General features: G+C 35.8%; 1 protein-coding gene across 3 annotated transcripts in view; it reads left to right on the top strand.

The window, feature by feature from the left end:
* ESF1 (ESF1 nucleolar pre-rRNA processing protein homolog) overlaps positions 1-9090 on the top strand; it is a 44897-nt gene extending 35807 nt beyond the window's left edge. For all 3 annotated transcript variants that reach the window (XM_045529441.1, XM_045529442.1, XM_045529443.1), the window contains exons 11-14: positions 2675-2762; positions 4882-4958; positions 6474-6620; positions 8237-9090. In XM_045529441.1, coding sequence (XP_045385397.1) covers positions 2675-2762; positions 4882-4958; positions 6474-6620; positions 8237-8530 — 606 coding nt within the window. In that variant the 3' untranslated portion in view covers positions 8531-9090. The remainder of the gene's footprint in view (positions 1-2674; positions 2763-4881; positions 4959-6473; positions 6621-8236) is intronic.
* Positions 9091-12525: the final 3435 nt, after the last annotated feature.

Genomic DNA, 12525 nt, shown 5'->3' with positions numbered 1-12525 from the left:
AGTCCAGAGCCACTTTACCTGCTGCACCCTAACATTTTACATCTATGTGCTACATAAATGAAATATATAGTTTAGTTGATGTCTAGATATAAAGCAGTATGATTCTGTTCTGTGTTTTTGAGGAAGAGACTTTTTTACTTGATATAGGCATATAGAAGTTTTTAACATGAGTGAAATTATGCTATACATTTCTACCTCTCAACCTGTATTTTATCATATGACTCTTTTAACGGCTATTGTCATCAAATCCTTTATCAAGAGTTATTTCTTATATGTTAATATTGGAAAATATGATTTGATTCCCACTGTTCAGGGGATAACATCTTTTGCAGAGTTAGAGTCCTTAGTAATAGCAGAGACCACTTATGGTTTTTCCTACTAAAAAAATACTCTTATCTGGTCACTGAAAAATGCAGCATTCTGGCAGTGGTGTCATTGCCTTACAGTGTTATTACTGATAATCACAAAATTTTACAACTTGGGGAATCTCAAATGATTAATGCTAGTCCAACTATGTTGTTTTATAGTTGTAGAAAATTAGGTGATTTGTCTGAGGTTACGCAGCATGCCATTGGCCAAGCTGAGACCTGAATCCATGCTCTCTCAGTTCAGTGTTCTTTCTACTGTACTGTACTGTTTATACTATGTGAGCTTATGTGCTTTTGGTACAGCTATTACTTTCAGTGCAGTAATGGTAGAGGGCTGCAAAGTTGAATGATGCAAAGGAGTAGTTTTTGTACTGCTACTGTAATCATTGTACGTGGAAATGGATAGTAAAATGGAGAAATGGGGTAAGATCCCTACCCCCATTGATGTGCTACCTTTCATCTTCCGTAGAGGTTCCTTTCAAACTAAGTAGGCAGTAAAATATCTTTTAAATGGAATAACTCCACAAGTGGTTAAGCTGTCAGTTTATTGGAAAATTTTCAAGTGTGTCTGTATGGAGTCAGTAAAGTAAGTAGTCACTCTGAGACTTGTAGCAGTTATATTGTTTGATTTTCATTTGCTAGAAGTTTGAGGTTATCTTGGGCTTTTACTTTTTCCCTTCGTTGGTCTAAGTCTCATCAACAATATTCAAAATACAATTGTTGAGTGTCCATTGTGTTCTAGACTCAGTGCTTTGTACTGGACTTGATGACTCCAACTCCATAGGTTCTTTTTATATAGAAGAGTTTCAAGAATTTTCTAAAAGTTAAAAATATTTTTGCCCCCTTTTTATTCAGTGACTTCAATTTTAATACTGAAAAATTATTACTGAAAAAATGAACACATGTTTATGGGCCATGGTATTTGGTATCTTTTTTTTTTTTTTTTTTTTTGAGACAGAGTCTCACTCTGTTGCCCTGGCTAGAGTGCCGCGGCATCAGCCTAGCTCACAGCAACCTCAAACTCCTGGACTCAAGCAATCCTACTGCCTCAGCCTCCCAAGTAGCTGGGACTACAGGCATGCACCACCATGCCTGGCTAATCTTTTCTATATATATTTTTAGTTGTCCAGCTAATTTCTTTCTATTTTTAGTAGAGACGGGAGTCTCACTCTTGCTCAGGCTGGTCTTGAACTCCTGACCTCAAGTGATCCTCCTGCCTCAGCCTCCCAGAGTGCTAGGATTACAGGCGTGCGCCACCACGCCCGGCCTGGTATTTAGTATCTTAACCTAACTATTGTTTAGATCTATAAAGCAGTTAAAGAAATGTGTGAGCAGATAAGTAGTTAATAATCTGCATTAAAAATATTATGTGACTGCTGAATCTATATAATAGTTTGTTGAAAAAATTCTTAGAAGCACTTGTTCTTAAAAGGATGTTAATGTTTAGCAATAATGCATTCTAAACATTTTTATTAAAATGACTTAGAAATGTTTTAGATTCCTGGAGATAAACTCAATCTGGTTAGTCTGATCTTAGTTCATATATGTTCTATTTATTTTATCGGCTTGATTTCTTAATTTGAATGTACTAATTTAGTAGACAGTCTATTCAAATTTGATTAGGAAAAATTTAACCAATAGATTTACTTAAAAATAGCTCAGCAGTTTTCCAGGGTGGATTATAGATAAAACAAGATAATTTTTTAAATTGGCTTATGAGAACAGGGGTTTCATTACATTATCATTTTTTTGGTATATGTTTTAAAATTTCATTATAAAATTTTCTTTAATTAACCAGCAAATAAATTGCTCTAAGTAATAATTTAAGAGGTAACACACAGTGTACTACGTCAAGCTATTGATAGTCACTGTCATTTCTCAATTTTATGAGAAATAAGGCCATCTCTCTTCACTGATCACCCATCTAAAAGTATTTTCCTTTGTATGTCTGCATCGCTTTATGTCTTTTCTAACACTTTCCATTTTGAATTACTGTTACTTATGTATATGTTTATGTGTCCAATTTCTTTTAATAGATTATAAAATTTTGGGGGGCAGAAACCATGTGTAACTTGATTTCTCCTAAAAGCCCTACATAGTTTCCTGCATTTATTACATATTCCATAATTATTTAACCAACAAAATATTGAGTTTGGTGGGAGTTATTTTATAAACTGATCCATTTAAAAAACTAGTTTAATTTTAGACTGAACTACTTGATTTAAAAGAAATACACATGATTTTTCTTTACATACATACATTGTTAGAATAATGAAACTGTATGTATTTTTACATTCAACTTTAAGGCCCTTGCTGAAGAGGCCAGTGAAGATGAACTTCCCTCTGATGTTGATTTGAATGACCCATACTTTGCAGAAGAAATTAAAAAAATAGGTAAGCTAACCCATTTTGGTAGTTTTCAATGGAATCTGAAGAAAAAGGTGAGATGAGTGGAAACAATCTACACTAATTATTCTTTTAAAATTACTAGTATTTGTGTAGCTCCCTTAGTGGCTTATAAGCAAGTCTTTCTTGTGGGGTATAGTCACTGATCAGATTGGGAAGGGTCAGCACGCCCCCTGTTGTATTATAGGAGTCTTCTGGTAATGTGGTCAATTTAGGTTTCCTGAGGATTCCTTTCTGGGAAGTATCCTTAGAGCCAGTCAGATTGACTCTATAAAAGGATAAGTGGAAATAGAAAGAGGAATAATCACTTTATTAGGTGCTTTCGCTGCTTTTTTTTTTTACAACACATCTACTCTAGGTCTCTCTCTGAAAAGGCTATGAAGAATTAAAAGTATGAAGTGAATTTGTTTATATGTTTGTGTTGATACATGTATAATTTTTAAAAATCTGTACATGAAGTTATATAAAAGCTTTTTCTGCTCAAATATACAAAACACATCTATATTTCATTTTATCCCTTTTGCATTTATTCTGCTTAATTATAGCTAAAAGCCAGCTTCTCTTGCTCATCTTTTTCCTTGAAGCCCTAAATCATCTTCCTATAACCAGGGAGCCTTGTTTCCATTTTGTATGCACCATTCATTCTTTCCTGAATGCTTTCATTCTTACCTTTTTGGTATGTGTGAGTGTGTTTGGTAAGGCTCAGGCCATACTTGCTAAGTTAGTACAGAGCCCACTGGAAGCACTTTACATTTGTTCTCATGCATTTTGCCTTTCCCTAATCTTTATACCACACACGTGAACCCCAAAAGACTTGCTCCTGGAGCAACTCCAAGCTGGCATTGTATAGAGCAGGATTTTATGAAGTTTCCCTGTTTTTTATCCCTTGTGACCAGTGGGCCAGAATAGTTCTCAACAGGAAAGTCAAAATTGCTCAAAATTATTTCCTGGTTGTTATAGCTTTTTAGCGCTGACATTTTATTGATGAAAAGGAGATCAAGATTAATAAAGTCTATTATAGGATGTGAGATTCTTGGGAATTGGACAGAGAAATGGAAACTTAGCATATTCTGCTTTTTATCATACCTGAGCGGTCATTTCTAGAAGATGATGGATTTTAGCCTTATCCTCTGGTTTCAGGAAACCAAATTTATAACGGAGAGCATTATAGTTTCCTTGTTCTCTATCCAAAGTGCTTCATTTGGCATGTGAAGTCAGGTCGGATTGCAGAACTTAGGGTAGGATTCAAAGAATAACTTAAATGGTTTGATGGCTTGGGATAGCCAGTTTCTTGGAATCAGCACATTTAAATTGTGAGTAAGCTTTCTCTAAAGTTAGTATCAGAAGTTCCAAGGAAAAAGTTTTAGATAAAATTTGCTTGCTTTGAATTTACTTTTTATTTCAGAATGCTCCCTAGGAGTAATTGTTTCTATCTAGGCTTAAGGTGTTTGTTTGTTTAAGGAAAAAGAAAAAGGCTGAGAATTTATTACATAAAATTTAGGACCAGAATAATGATGTCTTCCCATGCTTGCTTATTCATTCTATCAATAAATATTTTGATTGCCTGCTGGACATTCTCCTAGGCTAGAGTTACAGCAGTAATAATACAAGCAGCATTGCAGCCTGCAAAGAGTCTAGTTTTAGGAAGACATGCTAGACAGATAAACAAATGAGAGTATTATGAAAGTATGGTAAATATTTCAAAGGAACAAAATAAGGTGCAATAGAGAGGATATAACTAGGAGGAAGCAGGGAATAGGGAATTCAATTTACATAGGATAGGCAAAAAAGGCTTCTCTGAGATGGAGACATTGAGCTGAGACCCATAGAATGAGAAGGAATCAGGCATAAAGAGCTGGGGGAAGAGCACTGCAGGTGAGGGAATAGTGGGTAGGAAGACCCTGAGGTGAGAAAGAACTTGTTGTGTCATGTTGGAAGAATTGAAAGACACCAGTGTGGCTGGAGCATGGTCATAGAGGGAGTTGGTATGAGGACGGGCTAGAAACACAGGAGGAACTGCCCCTGCAGGGCTTTGTTGTCTCAGCAACAAATTTAAATTTTACCTTACTGGCAATATTAACCCTCTGATGTTGGTTTGGTGCACCAGGTACAAAGAAAAAATCAATAAAATCTGCAAAAGATGGCATATCTCCAGAAGAAGAAAGTGAGATAGAAAGACAAAAGGTAAAACATGATCATTGTTACATGCTAAGTGGATAATTGAGATGTACAATTTAAATGAAGTCCACAGGTATTTCTAATTTTAAAAAAAGAAAACTTTTTTTAGCAATGGAATTTATAAATAAATTATAAGAGACATAATTAAATATTTTAGCAGCATGATTTTTAAATATTACTCATTTAAGAAACATTTCTCCAATTAATAACAAAATTAAAATTTATCTCAAACCCAGCAGTATTTCCTTTATGGTTAAGAGGAAAATATCACATTATTAAAAACACGTACTACAAATGAGTAGAAAATGCTATTAAAATTTCAAAGTAATATTGCCATAAGTTTTAGTTCTGTCTGAATCTGTCCTATCATACAGACTTTGCTATTATGGCTTGTCAAATGCTAATTTCATTTCCCTTTTTATTGTGAATAACATAAATTTAATATACAAAATTACAGTCTTTCTTGGAAATACAGTAAACCTTATGCTTCAGTCACCCCATAGGTTCAGAGTCGTATGTATTTTTGCTGAGGCAGGAACTGGAGGCAGCAACACCCCTACGGCTGATGTTCACATCGCTGTCCAGGAGTGAGCCTGCGGGGACAGCCAAACTCTGCATCTTAATGCAATCTCTGCTCTCCTTTCATTGGATATACAGTAATGCTCCTAAAGTTATTTAAAGAGCAAGAAAGAAAATCTTTTTTCATGGAAATTAGCTCTAAAAAGAAAGCCAGTGCAAGTGCCAGTGACAGAAGTAAAAAGAAATGAAGGCAGTCTAAAGTGGTAACATAGGAAGATTCACAAAGGTCTGGGAGCATACTTTCTATTTTCACTAGTATACATGGGTGTTTACTTAATTCTTGAGGGTTCCCATTTAATCCCATGGTCTATAGAAAATACCTATTTAATGGAAACAGACATTATACTAGATTTCAGAAGCAAATATTAAGATCCTACTACCTTCATAGAAATGTGTCAGTATTGAAAAAGTAAAGGCAAAAGAAAGCAAAAGGAAAAAAGAAAATCTCCTTGTTGTTAGAAGTACACATTCATAACACTAGAAAATTCTACCTAAGGAAAAAAAGTACACATTTGAAAAGTATAATTTGTGTCACAAAGTAAGTGTTCACTAGATTTAGTGTCATTGCTTAGAAAGAGCCAAGTGAGAATGAGAAATTTTTATTTGAAGGGACTTTTGAGGACTCTTGTTCTTGCAGTCTACTTGCAGTCTACTAGCAGTTACACTAAGTGAGATGTGGTCTGGTTTTTAAATACAGGCTTTCACCTCTCTCCTGCTCTTAGTAATGTTGCTTCCAGAGATTCTACCTTATTGCTATAAAGAGATCTCTAGGTTTCTTTGAGTTTTTGATAATCCGTAGTCAGTTTATACATGAGAGATATTATCTCCTGGAGCATTAGTGATTGAGTTCTCCTTTCCTGTAGGGGATATCTGTGCCCCACACTCCTCTTTGGGAGGAAGAAAACACTGTTGTACATTCACACTTGTTTTTTCTCTCCACAGGCTGAAATGGCTTTGCTGGTGATGGATGAGGAGGAGGACAGCAAGAAACACTTCAATTACAACAAGATTGTTGAGCACCAGAATCTGAGCAAAAAGAAGAAAAAACAGCTCATGAAAAAGAAGGAATTATTAGAGGATGACTTTGAGGTAACCAGAGACACAAGTCATTAGCCTTTTAAAGCTGAGTTTGACCTAAAGTCAAGCTCTGCAGATAGGAATTGAGCATGGTCAAAGTTATCCTTGAAAGTGTCTTAGGAAGGGCCCGTGGTGGAACCAAAGCTACCGTCTTTTAGTCCAGTGGAACGAGTTCATCCCAGGGTGGATTAAATCACTGTTTCTTTTGTTGAGCAGCAGGTGAAGTAGTTGACTTGTATTTTGGTAGCCATGTTACACCAAAAATCTGTAGTTTTTAATGTTAGAATTACATGTAGTATGATCCTCACACTGGGAAAGGTATGCCTAATTAAGCTCTACTGATGAATAGCAGGTTCATGTGACATTGGGTCACACCCTCACTGCTTACAGTGGCCAGCACAGTAGACCATGCTTTTTAATTGCTATGTTTCTTATTCCCATCACTCCTTCTTTTTCCTCTTTTTTTTGAGTACATAGTATATATTCTTAATGGCTGCAGAGTCCCTATGCATGAGTTTGAGCCCTCTACAGACCTACAGTTATTAGGAACTACTTAATGACTGTCAGCCATAAACATGGAAGAACAAACCCCAAAGACTATGGGGGAAATTTGGAATCTGTTCAAAGATAGTGTACAGATAACTTCTAAGTAGCATGTAGAGGGATTTTGAGGCCACTCTGTAGCTCTAGTTTGTATAAATCAGTTTCACATATGCTTCTGTTCCACTGAAGTTTTGGTGAGCTGGTTTCCTTATGAAAAGCAAAGGATGATTTGTAGTCATTATCTTCTATTATAAGATCTGCCTTCATGCATTAATAATCCTATGTAGAAATACTTTTCATAAGTTTTTTGGGGATTTTTTTGTTGTTGTTCTTGGTGTCGCCTCTGTTGGCCTCACTGTAACTAAGTAAAGCTACAATCCATCTTCAGGTGGGCTCATGCTTGCCATGTTTCCCCTTCTTGCTGGTCATCCCTGTGCCTGGCAACGCTCAGAAAGGCTGGCTGGAGTTAAGGGTACACTCTTAAATGTGGAGCCACAACATTTTTATAGAAAGATAGAAGATGAATTTAGGGCTTGTGTCTGACCAGACCTTGGTCAGGGATGCATACATTCCCATAGTGGTCTTTAAATCTCTTGATCTGTGAGTCATCCTCAGTAGCTACTTAGTTTTGCCACCAACGTTAAAATTTCTTAAAACATACTCAGAATGCAGAGACTTTGCATAAAACTCCAGCAGGAGATGTCCAGATTGGCTTGTTTATGGTGGCCACAAATTTATTTCATGCTGTTAGTACGGGGAAGCCGTACTGTGGGAATGACTCGTACAGTCAGTCAGTCTGAGTGGTCATTGTAGTTACAGGCCATGTTATATATGGACCACTGTAGTTCCTTTCAAATAGATTGTCTCAGTGTGTCCTGCACATTGTGGTCCACAGCTGAGCCTTAAAACTCTACTGAAGATCTGTGCAAACACAGTTTTGTACTCAATCAATCCAAATACTGAGGTTTGTATTTTATATAATCAACAACTCACCAACTTTGTATATTTGGCCCCATTTCTGGGCCTTTTGGCTTACTAATTTTATTTAATTAAATTACTGATTATTAATCCTTTCGGATTTGCAGGTAAATGTTAGTGATGCACGGTTTCAGGCAATGTATACTTCCCACTTGTTCAACTTGGATCCCTCAGATCCTAATTTCAAGAAAACAAAAGCTATGGAAAAAATCCTTGAGGAGAAAGCCCGACAACGAGAACAAAAAGAACAAGAACTTACTCAAGCAATAAAGGAAAAAGAAAGTGAGGTTCAAAAGGAATCACAAAAGAAATCCATTGATCCAGCCTTGTCAATGCTAATTAAATCTGTAAAAAACAAAACAGAGCAGTTTCAAGCAAGAAAAAAACAAAAAGTCAAATAACTTGATATTGTTTCTTTTTGGACTGAGAATATGTTCTCCTAAAGTGTACAGAAATAGTAGAAGGAATAGTTATTGGGAACAAAGTTAGCTTTCAAGAATATGAATAAAATCTTATTCTGACCATAGTAAAATTTTTCTCCAGAAATAATTGTTGTGCCTAATTGTGGATGACTGACAGATTTGTACTGTATATTCCCACAGATTAATTGTAATTAAATCAAATTTCCTGGATTATAGGATTTATAAAATTTTTATATTTTATGAAGTTCAGTTCCAACTAGTAGAAAGTTACTCTAGCTTTTTAAAAGACTGTTTACAATTCTGTGTTAAAATAGAGCGGTATCTGCTCTGAAGTCTGTGTAAAGGTTAGGGACAATTTGAAAATATGTGTATGGAATACATTAATTTCTCTGGAAGCAGGAGGCAGATTTAGATAGCTATTAAAATAATTTATTTTTCTAGCCACAAAGGATGGAAGCCAAGGACTTTCTTTGTAGTCTGGTCATGTTTAATATGGTTTATGAGTTAACTTGTAAATAAAGGTGCAAAATATTTTTTTTATTTTGTATAGCACTGATTTATTTCATTTTATGTATCTCAAACCACTCTCTGGAAAAATATCTGAAAAACTGACTTGTAAGTCTTTCAGATGACAGTTTCATGAAAAGGCAGTTCTAGGTTTGCATTGCTTACATAATTGCATTTAAAATGTTCAAAAGCTCTTCAGTGGTTTTTCTTTAATATTTGTAGCAACAGAAAATTCTTCTGTCCGTCCTTCAGATTTTTAGAATGCTCTAGAAGAGTGGATATGCTGCTGTAGAGTTTATGGAAATCTTAATTCTTTTTAAAATTAAAACACATCTTCAAGGCCTTCACACTTGAATCTCATCTGGTCTAGATATTATAAACTGTTAACTGACCACCTGGACAGGACAATTAGATGTGCTATATAAGTAAATGGAAATAAAACCAAAAATGATCACTTGGAACAAATTATAAATATGGTACCTTCTGAAAGGCAGTAGGAGTTAAGCCAGGTTTGTGGTTAATAGTAAACTTGAAATTTTGGCTTTAAAAATTCAAACTTACCGGTGTAGCATCTTTTTTATTAAAGACTAAAAGGATGTAAAACTCAAAGTGATATCAAAATAATAAAGGAGTATAAACCATCTCTGAAAGGGGAAGAGAAAAAGAGGGTATTTATTTTGCTCATTATAACAGTGAGAAAAATGCAGAGTATCTGAACAGGGAATTGTGGTTTTTATCATAAAACACTGACTCTGTTGGGTTATTTGGCCAAATAAAACAGTGTTCTTATCAGTACATCTGTGAACTGAAAGGTCATAAATCTTAATATTTTTCTTACTATGAGTAGAGTTTATAAACAGTTCTATTATGTTTCCTATTTCATTGTATGCAAGGAAAAAGTTTTGTTCTCTTTAAACTGTTTAATCATAGGTGTGGGGATTACTCAGAGTTTGATTTTAAGGTTCCTGTGAACCTAGGCCATTTGGGTTTTTTTGTTTGTTTGTTTTTAAGTTACTGTGTTTAATTATAAATCTAATGTTACTAGCCAAGCACATAAAAAAAGTTGAATACAGAAGTTATGGCTGCTTTTCTCAGCGTTGATGTTTTTTAGGTAGAAAAAAAACAGCATTATTGGGTACTACATAGTGTTAAATAAATACTCTACACTAAGAATTCTAGGGTTCTCAGATTATTGCTGGTAGTGAGATTCAGGATAAAAAATGGCCACCATCAAATTTCAGCAAAAAAAAATGAGGGTAGTTTTGTGACTTTTAAGGTCACATTTATTTGGATTTTTTATTGTTGGGACCATGGAGAGTAGGTCAACACTGTAGCATCTGGAAAGAGTTGTAAGTGACTCTCAGTACCAATGAAGCTCTGATTTCTTAGTCTCATCAAAAGTCTTGAGGATCAGCATGATACACACTATTGCTGCTTACTCTGAAGGAGACACATTAGAGACAGGAGCAGAACAGTAAAGATTGCACTCATTCCATACTCATTACAAAGTAGGCCAATATTAGGTACCATCTTTGCCTTTTCTGTTCATTAGAATCACTTGATGTGTCTTAGAAATCCCAGTAGCTAGGCTGTACCCCCACTTATTAAATCATATCTGTAGCAGTAGGATCCAGACATCATTATTATTATTATTATTATTTTTTTTTTGCATCTGGATTGAAGAGCTTTAAGAAGGCTGGAGGATGTGCTTCCAAGATGGCTCCTCCACATGGGCTGCAGGTTAGTGCAGGCTGTCTGCTGGGAGCATAGTGGCTGAGTTCCAAAGGCAATGGAAACTGTATCACTTCCTAGCCTCAGGAGTCACAGAATGTCATTTCTGCCATCCACATTCTATTAGTTGAGGCAGTCAAAAAGTTCGTCCCAGGTGAGGGGATATAAAGTCCACCCTATAATGGGGGAAGTGGCAAATTATGTGGAAAGAGTCTGAGTGTCTGGAAATATTGTTGTAGCCATTTAAAAAAAAATGAGATTTGCTACACTGACCATTTGATGAAAATCTACCCTCCACCTTTTAAAAATGTGTTATATTACAATAAATGTTCCATTATTTGGGATGACCTGAGTGAGTATTCTTTGCAAACATAACACGAAATCATCAGAGGAAACTCTCTACCTGCAGTTGGGCTACAGTCATGGGATCATTGAGCAGGTCAGACCAGGAGGAAGGCTATGTGTGCTCCCTAAGGCAGCTTTCCCCAACATTTTTGACACGAGGGACCGTTTTCATGGAAGACATTTTTTCCATGGACTAGGGAGGAGAGAGGATGGTTTTGGGATGATACAAGCACAATTACATTTATTGTGCACTTTATTTCTATTATTATTACATTGTAATATATAATGAAATAATTATACAACTCACCATAGGTTGGGGACCCCTGCCCTAAGGAACTTCCAGTGACAATAAGTGAGGAAAACGGTTGTTCCCCAGTATTTGTTCTGTCTTCCATAGTAATAGAACCCTTTAGCAAAGCATAGGGTTTTCCATAGCAAATATTATTTTACCCAATTCTCCTTTACAGGCTGATGTGGAAGCAAATGGCAGCTTCTAGGGATCTTTCTTTGGAGTCAGCAGACTAGTTAATTTAGCCGATTGCTTTCTTCCCTCCTTCATGCTACTGCCTGGAATGCAAATATAATAGTGAGAGCTTTAGTAGCCATCTTGGATCCACACTCTTACTATCTAGGGATAATGGAAGTTGGAAGGAGCCAGGATCATTGAGGACTTGGTAGAGTATACTCACTATTTCACCCATGCACTTTTTTGAAACTTCTATGTGATAGATACATTAAATCCTTTTTTGTTTAAGCCCCTATTTTCTCAGGTCTCTGTTCCTTACTGTTCTATCTATATCCTAATTAATACAAACACAGATATAGCGGGCATGGGCTATAGTCTTTGTGGACTGTCTTGCCCTATTTTGAGCTTATTGCAGATCATTACTCCCTACTCTTTTTTTTTTTTTTTGAAGTGAAACAAAACATTTTATTTTGAGAATTTATACATTTGGAGTAGGCAGCCCTGATATAAAGTGAAAAAGGATTTTTATTCTATTTTATTTATTTTTTTAATTTCAGAATATTATGGGGGTACAAATGTTTTGGTTACATGGATTGCTTTTGTACTGCGTGAGTCAGAGTTGTAAGTGTGCCATCACCCAGATAGTGCACACTGTACCCGTTAGGTATGATTCCACCCATCCCCTCGTCCCCCCTCCTACCTGCACGATTTCCATTGAGTTTCATTTCTCCCTTTTCTTAAAGAAACTCTTTATATTACATTGTGGTCAGAGTGCTTGCAATCTGAAATTGCTGGCATAGGATGCCCTGTACTGTAACATTCCCAGATTTCTGGACATGGACATGATTCAAGAGAAGTGAGATGAACCCCCTTAAAAGGCAACTGGGACCCTTTGTTCTACAAGGACTGCTGGCGTTAGAGTTAC

The sequence above is a fragment of the Lemur catta genome, chromosome 17, assembly GCF_020740605.2.
Source record: "Lemur catta isolate mLemCat1 chromosome 17, mLemCat1.pri, whole genome shotgun sequence".
In the NCBI taxonomy this organism is placed as follows: domain Eukaryota; kingdom Metazoa; phylum Chordata; class Mammalia; order Primates; family Lemuridae; genus Lemur; species Lemur catta.
This window is presented reverse-complemented; position numbering and strand designations above follow the sequence as displayed.